Genomic DNA, 23,267 nt, shown 5'->3' on the forward strand with positions numbered 1-23,267 from the left:
AAAGAAAGAAAGAAAGAAAAAGAAAAAGATTTTCAGTTCTCACAATAAATGAAATAGTGTTCTCATTTTAATGATAATAAATTTGAGGCGTAGAAATTTTGATAACTTGCTAATTATCACAGAGTACTATATTCTCTCATGCATTGTTGAGCTGAGCATCTATAAGTGTTCTTATACAGACAGACAAGAAGAGAACAGTGGCAGCAGGTGGTAAAGCAGCTGAGGAAAGAAGAAAGAAAGAAAGGCAAAGAGGAGGAAGGGAGGAATGAAGTTACACACCAAAATGTTAATAGCAGTTTCCTCTAAGAGGACTAATTACATTATTTTTGCTTTTCTCTTCTAGTTTCCTATGTTTTCAGAATATAGTGTAAGTTACTTAATAATTCAAAAAATATATGTCGTTAAATAAATCCAGCTTTCAGTTTGACTTCTTACTTAGGAAACTTATACAAAGTTAACCTCATTACTAATTCTCATTCCTAATCATGAAAATTATTGTCACGAGTTTTATTAGCTCCAAAATTGAATTCTTTTAAAACTAAAAAAAATAGTGCAGAATGATGCTATTTCAAACTATTTCTTGTTTTAATATCTTCAGTGCATTTTGATTTATAACTTTACATCTTTGCTTTTACACTCATCATCACAGTTGGCATGACAAGCAGCAAAGGAGAGAAAGCCGTTTTGTTGTCTAATCAAGAGAAACAAACAAACAAAATCCAGTCTTACATATTGTGTCTGAATTATCTCATCAGGTGTTATAAACTAGCAATAATACAGAAACTTCAAAGTTTGATGTTTACTCACTTTGCTAGATTAGTTAATTAGATTTCAATTGATGTGGGAGAAATTTGTCACATCATTATCTATGAAGACATGAAATGGAGTCAACATATTTTATATACAACCAGAGATATGAAAAATTGTGCTGTATATGTGTAATAAGAATTGTAATGCATTCCGCTGTCATTTATTTTTTAATCAATAAAAAATATATATAAAAAAGAGATTTCTGTTTTTACCCAAACACACCTTTCTATTTCCAGGACTGAGGTCCCTTGTAGAGACCTTGATCCAGTGCTTGAAGAAACTTTTTGGTGCCATTATCTTAACTCTGTTTTTTCTGAGCGTATTTTCTCTAATTGGAATGGGACTCTTCATGGGCAACCTAAAGCATAAATGCTTGCGATGGCCCCAAGAAGATGAAAATGAAACCCTGCACAACCGAACTGGAAACCCATATTACATTCCAGGTAAGAATTACCTGCCATCTACATCATAAATGAAAACAGAATAGTTTGAACTCTCACCTTCAGGGCAAATTATTTAAATGCTGTAGCTATGTGAAAGATTAATTTGAGTCTACTTTGCTTTTGTTTTTGATTTTATCAAGGTAACAAAGTTTCAATCTTCAGTGAGTTAACCTAAATTTTCAAATATTATTATTTAAAATAATATGTCTAATTTTCAATTTTATCAGAAACAGATTAAAGTATGAGCCTCATAATATTTACATTTTTCAATAATTTTTTAAAATATAAATTTGATCATTAAAAATTTTGAGATGACTTAAAATTAAAAAGTTTTCTTAGATTGTGAATTCTTACTATGTTGGATTTCAATTACTATTGCACATTTAAATTAAATATTTTTGGTTCTACTTTGTTAAGTAATGGAAATATTTTAGTCATAAAATAGTAATGCAGGACAATATTGATTAGCTCTAATGCATAAGTAATTCATATGTCCAGTCTCATATATTCATCATAATTTTTGAGATAATACAATATCCACTGCCTGTTGCAAAAAAAAAAATGAAATAAGAATGCAGAGAAATTAAGCCTGTGTTCTAGGGCACTGTAACTACAAGGTAGTAAAACTAGGATTGTGTCCAAGCTCAAGCTGCCTTTAAAATCTGTTCCATTTTCACTTCTTTACTGCATTTTTCTCTCATATTAAAATTATCAAATTCTTCCCAACATTGTTTATGATAATAAAAACCTAGTTTTCAGCCATTATGAATAATATTAACAAATGTCATGTACCTGTGCTATATTAATTTACTTATAATTTTAATTTAGTAAGTTCTAAAGCAAATCATAACAACTTTCATATGATTATGATGCAAGTAACACAAAATTATTAGAATATGAGTTTGTGAAATGTTTGAATATTTGTATCTATGTCATCATCCTAAATCTAGTATTGAAGACAAGGAGAGATTAAGCTTAAATCTTAGATTCTGATTGAAATTCACATTGCATTCTTTGATGTTGTAATAAAAATATGCTAATTACCTGAAAATAAACAATTTTGCTACTTGTCTGGTCACTGCTAAGAAAACAGATCCCAGATTCTTTTTATCTTTATTAAAAAACACTATTATGAGGTTGGGGTTGTGTCTCAGTGGTAGAGCTCTCCCCTAACACTCATAAGCCACTGGGTTCGATCCTCAGCACCACATAAAAATAAAATAAAGGTCTTAAAGTATGAACACCTACATCTAAAAATACATGTTTAAAAATTATAATTTTTAAATATAATTTTAAGGATTATCACTTTAAAATCTATTCAACTGTATTTATTTCATTTCCTCAAATGACATGTTAAGAACTGCAGAAAATATTATGTTCATAAAACCTTTTCAACCCAATTGCCGTATCATAGTTCTTTCATGTAGAAAGAATACTTTATACCATTCAGTGCTACTAATGTCAAATTTCATTTGCTTTTTTGACTGGCAGCCAAAAAGCCTAATCAATGTTACTTATGTATTCATAGCTTCAAAATTATTCTAAAATTATTTTAAGTGACAAATTAAAGTCATATTAGTTGTATTAGGGTAATTTACACACACACACACACATACGTCTGTCAACCCTTCCATCCATTCATCCCATGGGCTTTGTCCATGTAATTTCAATCTAGAAACTAAAAGCCAAAGCATGTTCACACCATGCAACATGGTATCTACTATCTACAAATACACAATTTACATTTGATACATTTTGATTAACAGAAGATGTTAAGACATCTGGATACATTTTGTGGACCATGATTTATATTAGCAAGGATTGTGGTTGAAATTATGAGATATTATGACTAGTAGATGGCACTGTATGACCAATGTAGTAGAATCAACTTCAAGGTAGGAAGAACTCATAAATTAAACCCAGGGACAGTGGAATCTGGACTTCTTGCTCAAATAGCTCATCTGGAATAAACCTTGGGGGAAAAGGTCTTCAGTTTTCAAACAATATAATCTTGGAAATTTTTCTTCCTTCAGAGCTCTGGTCAGACCTGGTAATTTTATTGATTTTTCCTGAACTCTAATTTTGAAAGGAATTTTCCCCTTTTTGTACCGAGCTTATCACGACCAGGGCAGAGAAACTTCACATCCTCAAAGGCCTTTTGACATGTGCATCAGATGGTAGGTAAAAAACATCAGGATACTTGCTGCTTCCTTTTCAGCTGTAAAGTGGTGCTCATCTTCTGTGGAGGTCTAAATAGCTACTAACTCAAGATCAGATATAGAACATAATGTCTTTCTTATCTTACAGAAACAGAAAACTTTTACTACTTGGAAGGGGAACAATATGCTCTCCTTTGTGGCAACACAACAGATGCTGGGTGAGTGGTGCTAATGTTTTCTTCTATCAAGTCAGGAATATCCATCAATAGTACTTATTGAGTGATCATTTCTTTTATCACTGCTTCCCAGTTAATTACATTATCTCATTTTATTATCAAAGTCAAACTAAGAAGTTCTCTTACTCCCTTTGTGAGGTATGTAACGAAATACTGCAGACTATGCAGCTTAAAATCAACGGAAATTTACTTCTTACAGTCCAGGAGGCTGAAAAGTTCTGATCAAAGCACCAGCAAATTTGTTATCTGGCAAGGGGCCACTCATTGGCTTATAGATATGTCTTTTTGCTGTAAGACATTAATCATTTTTATGAGGCTTTGCTCTGACCTGAACATTTACTATAAACTCTACCCCTTAATGCAACCACTTGGGGGGTTAGAATTTTAGCATACAGATTTTGATCATATCAAAAGTATACATATGGTGGTAATAATTCAGTTTTACACAAAGGCTGCATTCAAGGTCAAAAAGCTAACAGATTGAAGAGCTAGAACTTCAACTAGGGTCTGATCTTCTGTTTCCAGTGTGCTCTTACCTTAATGAGATAAAAAAAAAAATACCAAGAAAGACAATCTAAATCTGTTCTTTGGCTGGAAGTTTTTAAAGAACAGACATATTAAATATGTGCTGTCATTTCACTTTTTATGTCTTATATGACTTTTAGGGTTAGAATTTACCTTAATAGTGGGTTGGGGCTGTGGCTCAGCCGTAGAGCGCTCGCCTCACATATGCAAGACCCTGGGTTCAATCCTCAGCACCACATAAAAATAAATAAATGAAATAAAGGTGCTGTATCCAACTACAGCTAAAAAATAAATATTAAAAAAAGAACTTACCTTAATAAAATTGTTATTATTGAAATACTATTTATAAATAATTGATTAGTGAGATAACAAAGTTTTCATGTCTTATATTCCTATAATTTCAGATGGAGCAAATAAAAAAGTAGAAACAGGGCACTTCTCAGCATTGTTGAACTTGTGTGATCTCCCTGTGTTACTTTGCATAGTTGGAATGACTTGACTTCTATCCACAGGCTCAACTCTTTCTTAGGATCTGGGGCCCATATCCACAAAAGGCATAATTTTTGGGAAGTAGCATAAGTGTTATAGCTTAGTTAAGTTCGGGTGATTTAGACATTTTGTCACCTACTCAGCACAAATCATTGCATCCAGTACTGCTGGGCTTCCATATTATTCTCAAATTGAGCCCAAGAAACCATCTTGTATCTGTACATCCTACTTCAACTAGCTCTTCTTATGTACATCCCTAACTCAAATACCTGAAATGCATTTTGAAGGTACCTGGGGATTAACATATAGAACACAATGATATATTTCAAGACAAGAAGACAATGTCATGGGATGTTTCACTTATACTGATCTTACTTGACTGCGTGGATAAACTACCTCATGAGTTAGTGACTAAATATAGCAATAAAAAGCTGATTTGCTCATATTCTGCAGGTCTGCAATTTAGAAAGCCTCAAAGTTGTGGCCCATTTGCAGAGTGCTTGCCTCACACATGTGAGGCACTGGATTCGATCCTCAGCGCCACATAAAAATAATAAAAAAAAAATAAAGATATTGTGTTCATCTATAACTAAAAAGACTTTTTTAAAAAAGCACAAGTGCTTTTTAAACAACACTGCTTTGTTCCATTAATGAATATTAAAACATATGACACGACTAAATTCAAAATATTGTGGGAGGGAACTATTCAAGAGCTTGGCTAGAGAGAAGTAGGACTTATTGGGTCACTACTGTAATAATCTACCACAACATAAAAGTTTGAGGAGTCCCTAAAAGGAAAGAAAATTAATATTTAATCTGATTATTCTCCCCAAGTGCAAGTTCTGCTTATCAATTATTGATGTGATAAATGTTTTCTCACCCTTAAATAGCAGGATCTAAGAGTTTGAGGAGAGAGCATTTGAAAATTAAACTCTCCATCTTGGCATATTTATTTTATCAGTATCATTTTCTAACAGCTGTACTTTCATTTTGACTTTTGGATATTTCCCACTTAATTCTGGATAGCAAAGATAGAGTTAACACTATATTGTTATATTCTTGAAAATTGCCAAGGCATTTGATTTTTAAGTATTCTCACCATAAAAAATAATAAGTATGTGGGTAATACATATGTTAATTGGCTTGATTTAGCCATTTCACAATGTATACAGATTTCTAAACATGTTGTACCTGTAAATGAATACAATTTTTATTTGCTGTTTATAATAAATAAATTGATGCAAAAAATACAATATGAAAAATCCTTTTTTTTTGGAACCCCTTTTTATTTTAGCTTGATTAACAGTGTTCATGTGTATCAACTTAAAATTATATGCATTGTTTTGGCTATACATTTTTGGAGAGAAGACTAATTCTTGTGGAAACGGGAGCCCATTACCATTCATGAACAAATGTTCTATTTTTATGATTTGGCCATAATCTGAATGTCACCTAAGAGTAAGCAGTTTTTCTTTTCTTCATCTCCTTTAGTCAGTGTCCTGAAGGATATGTATGTGTAAAAGCTGGCATAAATCCTGATCTTGGCTACACAAATTTTGACAACTTTGGGTGGGCTTTACTTGCTCTATTTCGATTAATGACTCAGGATTACCCTGAAGCACTTTATTACCAGGTAAGAACAGAGAACATGTTCATTACCTTTAAAACTGGGCCAAGACCTCTCTTCTAAAATAATGATCAAATGTAAAAAAAAAAAAAAAAAAAAAAAAACCTCATTATATTTTGATGTAGAGAATAATTTAAAGACAGAAGAAAAGAGAACCAGAATTAGTGAATGTCAAATTCTAAACTGGCTGTCATGCCAGGTCTGCTTTTGTATGTGATATCTTATTTAATCTTTAAACAATTCTAAGAAATCAGTACACACTGTTCCCAACTATGATGGTTTCATTTAAAATTCTTCCAATGGTGTTGACATGATACAAATTAAGTAAAAACCACACTTCAAATTTTGAATTTTGATCTTTTCCCCAGCTTGTGATATGTGGTTTGAATACTTAGTGCTGGGCAGTGGTAGCTAGATACAGCTCCCCAGAGGGCCATGCCATCAAGGGGGAAACAACCAATACTGTATGGTTGTACTGTGATGTTAGGATATGCAGTTCAGTAGGTTGGATGTACTAAGTGTCACATTTAGGACTTGTGATGCTTTCAAAGTCTGATGAGTTAATTGCGAAGTGATCTCATCTTAAGTTGAGTAGCACCTCTGCTTTTTATGACACTGAGATTCAGATAGACTAGGCAATCTTCCCACATCAGATGTCCCTGCTAGAGCTCGCTCTAAAGCCTGTGATATTTACCCCTTTGATATTAATTAAGAGCATTTCTAGATAATTCTCTAGTCAAAATATTTTAAGCCTATGAAATTACTATGTATTAAACAAATATTTTGAATGCAAACAGTGTACTGTTTCTTTTTATTCTTCTATTTTATCTCATTCCACTTTGATACTAATTCTTGCTCCAGTTACAATAACAGAAGGCTTGCTCCTATGAGATTTAAACTCCAAATTCTAAGAATTCATCTTCAGACCTAATTATATATGTGACACAGATTCTCAGAAATGTACAATATTTATTAAAATGGAGGATCGGTTTTTCTTTAATGAGAAGTACCATCACATTAGAAAATGAAAATTAATTTCAAATCGACATAGTCATTCCATTTGTGACTATCACTATCCTGAGAACATATGATGAGGGTGAACCTCCACCATTCTGTGTGGAGAGTTGGCTGTGCATCTGGGAAGTTCAAGACCAGCAGTGGTTTCTGATCTCACCCACAGAATTGCTACAAGGGGACCCTTGTCAAAGGTGTCTGCTCTCAGGATTTTATTGTAATACCCAGCAGGGTGTCTACAAGTATAAGCATGGTGGTAACAGACAAGAACTTGAAATGCCTCTCAAGCCAGCTGACTGGCTTGACCCTATCTGCACATGTGTGTTGTTCTGTAGGGGGACAATTTTTCTACCAGAAATAACCTTGGCACTTGCTTTCACAAATCTTCAAACAACACAGTTTAATGAAAATGCCAAGAACTCTTCATCCTTAGGCAGACCACAGGACCAAAGTCTAGCTGCTCAGAGCCATCAGCAGATCTGTCTCAGTTCTCTTTTACACCTACCTTAATACTTGTTGTGGGTGCCTCAATAACCACAGTTTATGAAAGAGTTCCATCTTATAAAAGTTAAAATAAGAATGAAGGTTTTTTTCTGAAATCTTGCAGTGCCATTCTGCCTATGCAATTTGGCAGTATTTTGAATTCTGGTTGATATCTCTGAGAAAATTTAAATACCTTCTTTGCTTAAAATGTTGCATTTGAATTGAGAGGATTATACATTAGTTTCCTTTTTTCACTAACGTATTTTCCTTTGTATAATTAAGGAGATGTTGCTGTTGCAACTTTTATGTTAGAACATTTAGGGCACTGAATTCATATAAAATATTGGCAGTTTTATTTTTTTTATTTATAAAAAACTAATCTGCTCAAAATCAGTGACAAGTATCTTTTTATATACATTTTCTCCTTGATGGATATTATAGTTTCATAACTTTATAATTGTGATTACAGTGCTAAAACGTTGACATTAAAAAGTCACATGTACATGCTGGTTTTGGTACATTGACGTTCAAATCAAGAAGTGGAAAAACTGGGTCATATGGCAGTTATATTCCTAGAATCAAGAGGATTATACATATTGCTTTTCAGTGTGGAAATCTTAATTTTCAGTCTGGATGTGTAAGATTATACTTCTCTCCCACTCCCTGCATTTCACTTATTATTTGAGAACTTGATAAATGTCATTCTGACTGGGGACATCTGAAATGTCAATGCTGTTTTGAATGCTATTTCCTTGGGTGCTAGTGATGGTGACTAATGTTTATATGGCTATGGGCAAGTTGTAGTTCCTGATTTGAAATATGTCTATCTCTTGCTTTTTGCCATTTTTTAAATTGGATTGGTGAGATTCTCCTCCGCCCTCCAGAGGGGAGATTTGTTGCTTGCCCTATGCTAGTTTCGCTGGCACAGCTGCAGTCTATTTCTTCTAGGAATGCATATTTTGTTTTAAAAGCCATGATTTCTGTGTTTCATGTGGTCACTAGTTCTCTGTCGTGGCTTCCCATTTATTCCACACAGCCTGATTTATTCATTATTATGCAGCTGTACACCAGTTTCTCTGGGTCCAAACTCTGAAAGTAGTTAGTCAGGAAACACAGCGTGATGCTGTGCTACTGTCTTACTTCTTTGAAATTCCTTTTAGTTCTTTCTGCAATGAAGAGTTTTAATTCTCTAAACAAATAGAGTGTGCTCATTGGTGTGCATAAAATACAGACACATCTTTGTACTGAATTGCTGTTCTTTTAAAATGAAATTTTGACTATGTGAATATTTTGCTCAATGAGATGCATATTTGAAAGGCTCTGGAGACTCAAAAGAAACAAGTGCAATAATATTTTCTTCCTATTCAAGATGACCCATTTGAAAGTCTCTTATCATATCAAGTATCATATGTGAGCAATCAAAAAATTGTTCAAAATGTTGTAACTCTATAACATCAAATCTAATTAAAAAACATTTTAAACAAATTTTCTACTCTTTATTTGGTAGGAGAATGCAGAGTTTACTAATTAAGCACTGGTATTAGTTGTTTTGGATATATGCATATCAGTGAGTTTATTCCTGATTTTCCCCATCAGTAGCCAGATAAAGAGCAGGACTCAGATTCACATGGACTACATGTGTCTCATGTGGAAATATCATTGCAGAAAATGTAATGGTCTAATCTGCAATTACAATGACTTCATAATGATAAATAAAACGATGTTCAAAGAGAGGAGCAGAAATCTATATAAAACTCATTATTGTCATTATTTTTACCAGAGTGATTCTGAGCAACTTCGAGAGGAGTGTGCTGCTGGCGTATCCAGTAAGTTCGATCCAAGCACAAAGAGAATAAATGGACATGGAGAAGGTAAGAAACACAGGATACAAACTGTATTGGAAAGAGAATGGCCAAAAAATAGGAGCACTGGTATACGGTACTTGTTCAAGGAATGTGCCTATTAAATAACTAGTAGGGACAAACAAATGTAAGAACTGGTGTATCTCATTGGGTTTCATCCACAGGTTGAATTGAGTGTATTTGCTAAATGAATTGTGTTGTTAGTTGCATTTGACACATGCTTCTCTCACAGGTAAATTTGAAATAAGGAAAAGGACGGAAGAAGAGGGAATGAAGACTGACAAAGGCAGTGAGTACACACATTCAAAAACAAATAGAAAAGAATCAGTGGTAGTCAGGAGAGGGTGGGAAATTCCACCTACAGATGAGAAGGGAACAGAAGAGGATTTTCTAGGTAACCTAATCAATAAATGGGCCAAGGACCTAAACAGACACATCTCAAAAGAGGATGTAAAATCAATCAACAAATATATGAAAATTGTTCATTATCTCTAGCAATTAGAGAAATGCAAATCAAAACTACTCTTTAGATTTAATCTCACTCCTGTCAGAATGGCAGCTATTATAAAGATAAACAACAATAGTGTTGGCAATGATGTGGGGGGGAAAGGTACACTCATATATTGCTGGTGGGACTGCAAATTGGTACATCCAATATGGAAAACAGTATAGAGAATCCATGGAAAACTGGGAATAGAACCACCATTTGACCTGCTATCCCTCTCCTTGGTCAATAGACAAACACTTAAAACAGCATAATGCTGGAATACAACCACATCAACGTTTATAGCAGCACAATTCACAATAGCTTAACTGTAGAACAAACCTAGATGCCCTTGACTAGGTGATTGGATAAAAATGTGGCATAAATAAACCATGGAATATTACTTAGCAATAAAAGAGAATAAAATCATGGCATTTGTAGTAAAATGGATGGTGTTGAAGAAAACAATGCTAAGTGAAGTTAGCCAATCCCAAAGAAACAAATGCTGAATGTTTTCTCTTATGTAAGGAGGCTGATTCATACTGGGGTAGGGAGGGGTAGCCTGAGAGGAATAGAAGAACTACTGATAGGCAAAGGGGTGGGAGGAGAAGGGAAGGGGCAGGGTGTTAGAAATGATGGTGGAATGTGATGAACATCATTATATCCAAAGTACATGTATCAAGACATGAATTGGTGTGAATATACTTTGTATACAAACATAGATACAAAAAATTGTGCTCCGTATGTGTAATATGAATTGTGATGCATTCCACTGCCATTTAATAAAACCATTAAAAAAAGAAAAGACAAAATTACTTAGAAATAAAAAAGAGGGAATACATTATATTAACTCATTAAACTATATTTCTGTTCAAAAAAAAAAAGAAAAGGATTTTCAAAATCTGGAAAATATTTATGTGTTTCCAGTTAAAAGTTGAATGAAAGAGAGACTAAAACTTTCCCACCCTTCCTCACTTATACACGATTAGGAATAAATTGAGGAATGAAGATATGTTTCCACAGAACTAAGTTCACTTACCCTAAATGATTAGGCATGTATATAATTAAATGACTTGAAACTTGTTGCTACACCCTAAGGCAAATAATAGGGCAGAAAAATCAAATGTAAAAGTAGAAGGAAATATGAGTGGTAATTGAGCATTTTCCAAAACTACAGGTATCTAAAATTAACAGTGGAGAGATTACAGATCTTTCCAAACTTTAGTTTGATGGAACATTTTTGGGAGGAATCCAAAGCTACATTCAAATTGCCATAGAGGAATAGAAGCTGACAAATTTCATACTGGAACTCTGGAACTTTAAGGAATCATCCCTTAAAGATCATGTTCAAACTCTTGTTCTGACTCATCAGGTCTTTGCCTCTACATGTCCATTACATTCTAAGCTGACTCCAATGATCCTGGTCTGTAGACAACATGATTTGGATCTGTTCATTGGGTATCCTTTGGGGAAATATACAAGAACCACAGCTGCTTCCTACACTTCAAGACACAACCAGATTAAGTGCAAGCATCAATCTCACTTTTATTCTGAGCATGTCTCTTGAGATGTGGGAAGAACACAAAGGACTAAGATGAAGAAATGATATTTCTAAGAGCTCTGTCACATTCGCAGGCAACAAGAGTGGCAAAGATCCATATGAAGGATGGAAATGGAAAAAGACAAGCTCCCACTTTTATGAGTTTCATTGGAAAAGTTGAAGGGAAGAGAAAGTGAGGGAGAAAACATACAATTTAAAAGGGAAAAAAACGAGTAAATAGGAGAATTCTAGTCAGCTCTCTTAGCTTTCCTTTCTTCAAGTTGAAGTCTGGTGCAGAGATTGTAAGAACCAGTGGCAACTGGCAGAATTAGGATAACCTACAGCCACCCATTTTCTGCCTCTATATCCAAGAGGCATCACAGTGCTTGAGGCATCCATTTGTGTCCTTCAGATAAGGATCCATGCATTTTTGAAGCATTCATTTCTATAAAGAAGCTGATAATTCCAATCATACTATTCCTATTACCATCCTTAATGTATCTATTTCATTATTTTATTGGAATTTTGTGAGAAACAAAGTTCCTGGACATGCCAGGAGAACATCATATTATTGAGATAAATTCTGAAGTCTAGAAAGCAAATATTGTGATCATCTGGGACTTTTGTGCAATTACTTCAAAATCTGTCTACATAAGCCTCACCAGACTCGTTTTTTAACCAGAAAACTTTATAAAGTTTGCTCCTCAAACACCAACATTGTTACTCTTCATGTATTTACCAACTTTTTTGAAACACATTAGATTATTGGTATGTGATAATTCTGCAAGAATTCAGAACACTTTTCCTTTTGGATTGCCTTGTCTGAGCTCTTTATGCTTTACCATAGATTTATTGCATAGATGTGGGACCACTATCTTTGCACAAGAGTGCCAACAGAAAGTTGGTATTGGTTAAACCAGAGTTTCTGGGAAAAGAAAATCACACCAGTTTTTTACATGAATATGAGCAAAGACCCTTAAATGTGACTCTAAACACATGTGTCAGAGCTAACTGACTCAGAGAACTCTCTAAGATGAGCAAACAAGTGTACCCTCCTCTGAAATCTTATCACAAATTTGGGTATATTAATTATAAGGCAAATAAGGAACAGAAAGCATACTTATAATAAAATGGGTTAAATAATTCTGATTGGATTTACCCAAGATATTTGCTGCCACCTTTTTAATTCTGTTTCAACATTGAACTTCTCAGGGTCAATCTTTCCTCCTCTGAAAACAGATCACTGTGCTCTCCAGCATTCTTTATCTTGACATTGGTATATATGCCAATGTTTTTCTATTAACGGTCATTGCAAAAATGACTTTGCTGTTGGAAAACTCAACTGAAAATTTTCCTAATACTTTATTCCTAATGCTGATTTCTCACTCAACATGAAGTCCCCAAATGAAAGAAGATACTTAAAGCTAAAATAGTCTTAATCAATGCTAACTAGCAGAACTAGGGTCCCATATTCATTCAGTAGAAACACGATTGTAGTTTTTAGATATTCAGGTTTCGTTGAGCATACATCTCAATCTTTTTTCAGGATGTCAGGATTCATATGCTTCCTTCAAGGTAATTCATCTTCTGTTTATTTTAAATTATTAAGTGCATGCTGGATGGGATGAAATTTAAAATGTTTATATAATATCTTCTCTCCAAGAACATCAAGCCTATGAAAGAGGATTTGCTTCACCAAGGACCAAAATTGAAGATAGTAACATGCAAAGACAAAACAGGTAACTTTTGTGGTACGACCTCTCTGGAAAACATATACAGAAACTTTGAAATGATAGCAAATCTTCACACCTCATGTGCGTTATTTTCCCACAGTGTGTAGGAAGGATTTGCAGCAATATGTGGACATTGATGCTTACACCTCTTTTCAAAATATTTCTATAAAATCACAAGAAAATTATAGTTAAAAATATCGTATAATAGATGTCTCTAAAATTATGCTTCCACATTGGATTCATTACAGTAGTTAGTTGGATTATGAGGCTGATATTTTTCACCCTAATTTTAAAAAAGCTTATGTTGGGGCACTGCTACAGTTGAGAAACCTAGGAGAATGAGGATATGGTATGGGATTGAACCCAGGAGGTCAAGAACAGTTTGTGAAACAGAAAAAAACTCATATACAAGATAATGTCAACTCTATTATGACTCCTTGTATATGAACTTATTCCATTGTATCTGTGATTTGTTTTATGGTTTTTTTGACATTCACCAATGATGTGGTCAGTCTGTAGCAAGAAATGATATAATGTATGATCATATGAATTTATTTTACTCCTTTCTTGTAAAATGAATCCATTATTGGCTAGAGAGCATTATTTTCATCTCCCACTGAAGCTCTCCCATAGACGACTCTGATTCTCTGATGGGAAGCATACTTATAATAAAATGGATAAAATAATTGTATTTTCAAGGTTCAAAAAATTGCCCACCCTCTTGTTGAAGTAGTTTCCTCAACATAGAAAGATATTGCCATGAAGAAACTACATGATAAAGGAAAGCAACATTCACAGTAGCTGCATTTACTACACATATTATTTGAATCCTGGAGTTATATTTAGGAGCAGAATCACACATTCCTGTGGCCCAGCTTCTTTCTTTGTTTCTGTAATTAGTCTTCATTTTACACAGTTCAATTAAATTGTTCTATCCTCTATATTTCCAGAAACATTCTCTCCATTCACGCTGGCATTAACTTCCTGGTGCACTGTGGCCTTCTCATTATGTATCTCCATTCGTGCACAGGTCCTTCATGTTAACCTGCTAGAGCACTGAGGATGGTCCTATTATTTATGCATATACTGCACATATGATTATCAGCCCTCCTTAGATCATGGATATCCAAACACCTTAACTGTCCTAGGAATCTTTCATAATACAAATTTTTCCTCACTGTGTTTATTGATCCCTCTCTCTGCCTGCAATATCTCTGACATTCTTCTTACCAATCACTATATCTCCATAAAACATGTTCCCTTTTAAGCCCTGTTTCTTGATGTACAGCCTTTCATGCTCGACATTTTTACCCTCTGGCACATAACCTCACTTTTTAAGTCTTCGCTCATCTCCATCTCTAGAAAATAAATCATCCTCTACACCTGTTTTCTCCTCAAGATCTTACCACAAACACAGTTGTGGGTGAAATAAACAGAACTGATGACTACAATGCAATGTAAAAGTAGTCCACTCAAGTCCAAGAACTGATAGACTTGACAGGAAAAACAAGACTTTACAGGTTACATGTTTATTACACATTTTATATGTTAGGTAGCCACAGGGGCAGAGGAAAAACAGTTTATGTCATGGACAACAGGCATAATCATGGATATTTCTCAAGACAGAGTGATTCCTAATAGAAAGAATGAACAACAGCAACAAAAAAAAATGGAAAGTAAATTTTAAAAACGACATGGAATTTGTTGATCAATGTGTAAATGTAATCAGTTTTGGAGAACACGACAAATGATGTACAATGGATATTTTCCTATCATAATTTGAAAGAAAAGACAGTAAAAACTCTGATGCCTCCTATTTCTATAGAAATATATTTTTTTCTGTGAAATTCACATTCATCTGAATTTAGATACACCTATGAGTTATTTTAGCATTGTACATAGTGACATAGGGTATCACCCCAATTGGTGTTCTGATGCATTGATCACTAAAATTACTACTAATGAGTGTCAATATGTACTGGCTTCAGAGGGACATATCTATAATTGCAGGTACTTGAAAAGCTGAGGACAGATCCCTGTCAGGTTTCAAGCAAACTTTGGTATTCATAGACACCTTGTCTCTAAATATTAATACATGAAATTTGGTATGAATGCTGTAGTTCTTGCCAAGGACATACATGCCCCTGGATAAAATACCCAGGCCTACATGTAAACAGCAATAAATATTTCAATTATGAGATATATTCATTTAAAATTAAGCTTGATAGAAACTGTACTTGAGGAAAGTAAAATTATAGGATTATTACTACTGTTCCTTTTTACTTGGATTAATTGCCATTTACATTATTTTCTAAGTAGTTTAATAAATCTGTGCATTTTTCAGCAGAGTCCCATTTGAGCAAGTCATCTCAATTAGAGCAACAGAGACTTGAAGGCCCTGGGCACAGCAAAAAACAGGTATGCACATTTGTCAAATTCCCAATTACTTCTATTCTTCTCATTCTCAGAAGATCAATTAGGCCAAGTGAATTGAACTCATAGAACACTCTTTGGGGATACAAACATCACAATTTAATATTTAAGTGTAAAGATGTTAACAGATTATTAATATAAAAATAGCTTTAGAAATAAAGGTGATTACAGGTAAGCTTTATGGTAGCATTGTTCCTATATTTTTGAAGAATGTTTGTGTTTGCAACTGTGCACCATCCATAAGTGGAGAGTGATAACTTGGAGACTTAGAAATAACCAGTTGAAACTAGGAACACATGAAAGGCAATGACTCACTGAATCCATTCATGGAAAAACAGCTTCATTCCCAAAGGCTCAACATTTAATTTCACATTACCTGTCATCTAGGCCAAGGTATCCAATGTCTCCATTGAGGAAGGGAACAGGCTCCAATCAGAAACAAAACTCTCTCCTTATGGAATGAGAACAACCCAGGATGGGTATTTTTCTGCTAATGTACAAACAATACCTATTTCCTATCCATTGTCTAAAAAATCAATAAAATCATGAAAAATGTTTACTTTACCTCTTTATGTGAGGTTAGACTAAAGATTTTGGATGCCATTTCAGGAAATTATGAAATTCTGAAGGGTTGTTTGCCTCCTTTTCTCAAATGATCTATGTTACTATGTAAAGGACTTACATGCATTTGCATGGGTTCTCATTCACTATTACATGAGGGTCCTTGTAGTACTCAAGATTCTCTTTGGGATGTGTCCTTAGCAGGACTTACATCTGAGTATCAGGTTTTAAAACCAGCATTTTCAACATGCCAGTTTCACTCACAGGTATTTCTGTGAGAGTAGACAATAAACTCCCAACAATGATCACAATTTATAGAAAAACACTTACACCTGTAAATAAAATGTATTTTTAAAATCATCTCTAGAACACCACAAAAAGAAGAGATGAAGTAGGAAATAACAATGTTTACCTGGCAAATCAAAAGAGGCCTTGGTCATAATACAATTATTAGGACTTCTGTTAAAAATGAATGAAAGATAAAGAAGTGAGTATAACAGAGACCAAACAGGAGATGAGGGGGAAATGAAGTCAAATTAGAAAGAAAAAACCTAAAATGAGAACTAAATTGGTCAAATATAATGAACACACACACAGAGACACACACACACAGTAATGGAATGAAATTCTCATACAAAAAAATAAGATTGAAGGTGAAAAACGAAATAAGGTGAAAACCCTATACCAATAGCAGTCAAAAACATAACAAGAACAACAACAGCAAAAGCTTCAGATTTCCCTTATACTAACATTACAGAAGATAGTTTGTCCAGGATTTCTAATTTTAGAAACCTACTTTGGCAGGTTTCTGGGAAACAAAAATAATCCAGCTCTTTCATTATTTGCTCTAGCCCCAAAAGGCCTAACCTGCTATTGGCATGAATAAGCTGAGCTCATAGGCTTGTTGGTCCCCCACCTCACCCAGAGAAATGAGGGAACTCTACAATTTGAAGAAAATCCTCACCCTTAGTACTTGTTCATATACACAGGGCTGTGGACCCATCTAACATGGAAACTGACAAACACTCTGGCCCTTGAACCCTGGAAACTACTCAGTAATGCAGACTCCAAGGATGGACTCCTATAGTCAGTGATGTAGAGGTGGGCAAGAGTCCATATCTCTGAGGGGTTTTCTTACAACCTATTGCAGCACAGCAATCATGACCTGCTTGCAGAATCTGTGATTTCTTTGGGGAACTGAAGGCAAATACCATTGCACCTTATAATGCCCCAGCACTGCTGGATTTTTCTGTCACTTGAATTCAAAAAAAGCACTTCTCCTTCAGTGTCATTATTCTAAACAACCATTTCTAGAGGCAGTGTTCTATGAACCTCTACTCAAACAGGCACAACACATGTATTTCTGATGATAGTTTCCATCCCATTCCTGATTATCACTATCCTGACACCATTTGATCAGGGTAAACTTCCACCATTCTGTAAGGAGAGCTGATTCTGTATTTTGAAGTTGCAAGACCTGCAGTGGTTTCTGATCCAGCACACAGAGTTACTACAATGGGACTTTTCTCCTAGGTGTGTGCCTTGAGGATTTTATTGTAATCCCCAGGAGACTTTCTGTAAGCACCAGTGTGTTGGAAATATGAACAAATCTCCAAATGCGTCTCAGCTGAGATTGTTTACCATCCCTGGTGTGGCTGCTGATTTGTGCTTTTAGAATGCAGCCTGCTTTCTACTAGCCATATCCCTGGCACTTGCTATCAGAGAGCTTCAAACAACACATTTCATTTAAAGTGCTATGACCTTTAATCTTTAGGCAGAACAGAGCTCCAAGCTCCAGCTACCCAGACCTCTCAGCAGATACAGGTCTTAGATTCTTTCTAAAACCCATCTTAATTCTTTTGGGGGGTGCTCCCAACCACTGTTTTGTGCCATAGTTCCATCTTGTAAAAGTTATAATAGGATGTATATTTTTTCAGATATCCCAGGAATAGTGGGCAAAGCAGATCATGAACTGAGTTTCTAATTGTTTCTTTGGAGATTTAGTAGTATTTTTGAATTTTGCTTGATATTCATGGAAAAACCCAAGACACTCCTTTGCTGAAAGTATTGTATTTGAATTTGAGGAGTCTATATTAGTTTCCTCCTTTTTGTCTAAAATAAGTTTCTCTATACAATTAAGGAGAATTTGGTGCTCTACTTTTTATATATTTGAAAATTTTAAGACAATATTTTAATATGTTATATGGGGATTCATTTTCACATAATGGTTTATCACATATACCTAATTTGCTGAAATTAGTGCTGAGTTTCTCAAATTTGTTGTTGTTGTTATTGTTATTATTCATTCTTCTCTTGATGGGTATCAGCGTTACTTCCATAATTCTATGATTGTGAATTGCAATACTAAAATGTTGACATTCATACGTAACATTTACATACTGATATCCATACATCCAGACTCAGACAAAGGAGTGGAAAATCTATATGCCAGTCGTATTCCTAGAATACTCTGAGGAATCTCCATCATCTTTCCAATGTAGGAAATCTTAATTTTCAGCCTGGCAGTGTAGGATTAGACTTTCCTGCCAAATCCTGCACTGCCCTTATTATTTGAATGCTAGTAAAATATAATTCTGACTGGGGGCATCTGAAATGCCAACACACTTTTGAATGGTATTTCTTTGAAAGATAGTGATGTTGACTAATTGTCATAGGTCTGTGTGCAATTTGTAATTCCTGATTTGAGAACTGTGTATCTCTTGCTTTTCCCCATTTTTTAAATTGGGTCACTGAGTTTCTCCTCAGCCTTCAAGAGGAGAGATTCATTACTTGCACCCTGCTAGTTTTTCCTGGCACTGCTGCTATCTATTTCTTCAATGAATGCATTTCTTATTTTAAAAGCCATGGATTCTCTGTTTCATCTGGTCACTGGTTCTCTGTCGTGGCTTCCCAGCATTTCCCACACAGCCTGACTTGTTCATTATGCAGCCATACACCAGTTTTTCTGGCTCCAATCTTTGAAAATACTCAGTCATTAAATAGTGTCTGATGATGTGCTACTACTGCCTTCCTTCTTTGGAATTCCTTTAAGTACTCTCTTCAGTGAAAATGGTTGCATACTATACCCAAATGCAGTGTTTTCCTTTGTCCACGTTAAATATGGAGACATTTTCTTACCAAATTTCTCTTCCTTCAACTAAAATTTTGACAACATAAATTCTTTGCTGAAAGATATTAATATTTGGAAGACTCTGGTGACTCGAATTAAACAATTACAAGAGTATTTTCTTCCCACTTAACATGACACATTTGAAATCCTCTATCACATCACATATCATATTTTAACATTAAATATTTAACCCTCCAAGGCTGCGGTTGTGGCTCAGTGATAAGAGTGTTTGCCTTGCATGTGTGTAAACCCTGGGTTTGATTCAGCACCACATAAAAATCAATCAAATAAAGGAATCGCATACATCCACAAGTTAAAAAAAATTTTAAATTTAACTCTCCTATACTTAAAATGTCAAATTTATATAACATCAAGTTCCAGTCTCAGAAGAGTTTTGATTATTTTCTACTGTGTTCTTAGTTTTGTTGGGGGAATGCACACATTGCTAGTTAAGCACTGATGTGAGATGTTTTGACTATATGTATATCAGTGCTTGTTGTCAGAGAACACATTTCCTCTTTCATTTTCCTGGTTTTACCCCATGGGTAGCTAGATGAAGAGAAGAGCTCAGCTTCATCTGGACAGCATAAGATAGGGTCTCATAAGGAAATATTGTTTCACTAAATGTAATGGTCTAATCTCTAATTCCAAAAACTGAACAATTGTAAATATGAGGATGTGCAAAGAGTAATAATAATATCTATATGCAACTCATTTTTCTCATTATTACTCCCAGAGTGATTCTGAGCAACATCAGGAGATGTGTGCTGCTTCTGAATCTGGTGAAATCAATGCAAGCACCAAAAAGGGAATAAGTGAACTCGGACAAGGTAAGAACCACATAGGATACTAAATACATTGAAAATAAAACTGGCCAGGAAATATGAGCATTGGTATATAGTAATTGTGTAAGACATGTACCTATTAAATAAGTAGTAAAGATTAACAAAAAAAAAAGGTAAGAGGTAGAGTATCTCATTAGGTTTTAGCCACAGGTTAAATTGGGTGGATAGCTAAAGGTACTGAACTGTGAGTTGCAGTTGAGACATGCTTTTATCACAGGTAAATTTAAATAAGGAAATTTCAATAACAATTGCAAATTACCTGTAAGTAAATTGGAGAGATTTTACTTTGCAATATTTTATATTTATGTTAATGGATGTGGTATGCTGCTCTTATATTTAAATTTTTAAAATAAATGTAACGTATCACTCCTAAAAAAATTTAAGGAAAAGGACATAAAAAGAGGGAATTAAGACTGATAAATGTAGTGAGTACACAGTCAAAAAAATTAAAATAAAAAAGAACTAGTGGTACTCAGGAGAGCGTAGGAAATTCCAACTACATGTGAGAAGGGAAAAGATCAGGGTTTTCAAAGTGTGAGAATTTGTGTGTTTCCAGTTCCAAAGTTGAATAATGGAGAAGGTACAATTTTTCCACCCTTCCTGACTTACTCACAGTTGAGAATGAATTGAGCAGTGAAGACCTATTCCCACAGAGATAAGTTCACTTACCCCAAATGATTAGGCAGGTGTACAAGTTAATGACATGCAACATGTTGCTACTCATTAGGGCAAAATTTTAGAGCAGAAACAGCAAATGGATTAGTTGAAAGAACCAGGAATTGTTATTGAGTACTTTCCAAATCCACAAGTATCTAAAATTAACTTTGGAAAGCTTAAAGATTCTTCTAAACTTTATTTTGAGGGAGGAATCCAGAGATACATTCAAATTAACTTAGAGGAATTAGAAGAGGACAAATTTCACACTGATACTCTACAATTGTTAGAAGTCATCTCTTGGCAACCATGTTCAAAATCTTGTTCTGACTCAGCAGGTCGTAGCTTCTATATGTTCATTATATTCTATGGTTATTCAAATGATCCTGGTCTGTAGAAAAAAATGATTTGGAGCTGTGCATTGGATATTTTTTGGGGAACTATGCAAGAAACACTATCAGTTTCTACATTTCAGGACACAACGAGGTCAAGTGCAAGCACAAATCTTGCTTTTCATTCTGAGCATGTCTCTTGAGATGTGGGAGGGACCCAAAAACTAAGGTGAAGAGAAGATATTTCTAACATAAATCTGTTACATTGACAGGCATCCAGGAGTGACAAAGAGCCACACATAAAATGGAAAATGTAAAGGGACAAGCTCCCACTTCTGTGGGTTCCTTTGGAAAAGATAAAGAGATGGTAAAATGAGGGCGGTAACATAGAATTTAACTAGGAAATATGAGGAACAGGAGAGAATTCTTCTTAGTTCTTTTCAGTTTTTCTGTTTCAACTCAAAATCCCAAGCAGTGATGATAGGAATCACTTACAACTGGAAGAATCTGAGTAACCTGCAGCTACCCATTTTACCCGTCTACATCCAGAGGCATCTCCGGTGTGTGAGGCATCCATGTGTCATTCAGATGAGCAGTGTTGCATTTTTGAAGCATTCATTGCTTTAAATATGCTAATATTTTCATACTTACTATTCTAATTATCATCCTTAATCTTGTTGATTTCATTATTTTATTGGTGCTTTGTGAGAAACCATTTCCCTGGACATGCCAGGAATGCACCATATTGCTGAGGTAAATTGTGAACTCTAGAAAGCAAATGTTGTGATCATCTGGGACTTTTGTGCAATTACTTCAAAATCTGTCTATATAAGCCTAATCAGACTCATTTTTAACCAGAAAATTTTATGATATTTGCTCCTCAAACACCAACATTGTTACTCTTCATGTATTTACCAACTTTTTTTGAAAAATAATAGATTATTGGTAAGTGATAATTCTTCAAATATTCAGAACACTTTTACTTTTGGATTGCCTTGTCTGAGCTCTTTATGCTTTACCATACATTTGTTTTATAGCTATGGGACCACTATCTTTGTACAAGAGTACAAAAATTACAAATTATATTGATATTGGTTAAACCAGAGTTTCCAGGAAAAGAAGATACACCAGATTTTTATATAAGTATGAGCAAAGACCTTTAGCTGTTACTCTGAACACATGTATCTCAGCTAATTGACTCAGAGAACTATCTCTGATGCGCAAACAAGTATACCTTCTCCTGTAATCTTATCACAACTTTGGGTATATTAATTATAAGGCAAATGAGGGTCAGGAAGCATACTTATAATAAAATGGGTTAAATAATTCTGATAGGATTCACTCAAGATATTTGCTGCCATGTTTTTAATTCAGCTTCGACATTGAACTTCTGAAAACAGATCACTCTGCTCTCCAGCATTCTGCATCTTGACATTGATATATAAGCCAATGTGTTTCTATTAAGGATCATTGCAAAAATGACTTTACTGTTGGAAAACTCAACTGAAAAATTTTCCTAATCTTATATTCCTAATGCTGATTTCATACTCAACATAAAGCCCCCAAATGAAAGAAGATACTTAAAGCTAAAATAGTCTTCTCCAATGCTAACTAGCAGAACTAGAGTCTCATATTCATTCAGTAGAACCCATGATTGTAGTTTTGTCATATTCAGATTTTGTTGAGCATACATCTCAATCTCTTTTCAGAATGCGGGATTCATGTGCTTCTTTCAAGGTAATTCATCTTCTATGTTTCAGTTACCTTATTAGGTACATGCTGGATGGGATGAAATGTAAAATGTTTACATAGTATCTTCTCTCCAAGCACATCAAGCCTATGAACAAGGATTCTCTTCCCCGAAGACAAAAATTGAAGATAATAACACAGAAAGCCAAAACAGGTAA

General features: G+C 34.5%; 1 protein-coding gene across 2 annotated transcripts; it reads left to right on the forward strand.

Annotated features, from left to right (window-relative positions):
• Nucleotides 1-515: 515 nt before the first annotated feature.
• On the forward strand, nt 516-23,263 carry LOC144372774 (uncharacterized). 2 transcript variants are annotated; one of them, XM_078036026.1, is made up of 10 exons: nt 516-1,253; nt 3,561-3,630; nt 9,567-9,657; nt 9,881-9,937; nt 13,219-13,247; nt 13,336-13,411; nt 15,750-15,823; nt 20,266-20,359; nt 23,070-23,097; nt 23,188-23,263. In XM_078036026.1, exons 4-10 carry the CDS (start codon nt 9,919-9,921, stop codon nt 23,201-23,203), a joined length of 336 nt encoding a protein of 111 aa, XP_077892152.1. In that variant the 5' UTR covers nt 516-1,253; nt 3,561-3,630; nt 9,567-9,657; nt 9,881-9,918; the 3' UTR covers nt 23,204-23,263. The 2 variants fall into 2 exon arrangements, with proteins under 2 accessions (XP_077892152.1, XP_077892153.1); XM_078036027.1 differs by lacking the exon at nt 23,070-23,097 and having other exon boundaries at nt 23,121-23,257.
• Nucleotides 23,264-23,267: the final 4 nt, after the last annotated feature.

This window comes from Ictidomys tridecemlineatus, unplaced genomic scaffold (assembly GCF_052094955.1).
Source record: "Ictidomys tridecemlineatus isolate mIctTri1 unplaced genomic scaffold, mIctTri1.hap1 Scaffold_161, whole genome shotgun sequence".
Classification (NCBI taxonomy): domain Eukaryota; kingdom Metazoa; phylum Chordata; class Mammalia; order Rodentia; family Sciuridae; genus Ictidomys; species Ictidomys tridecemlineatus.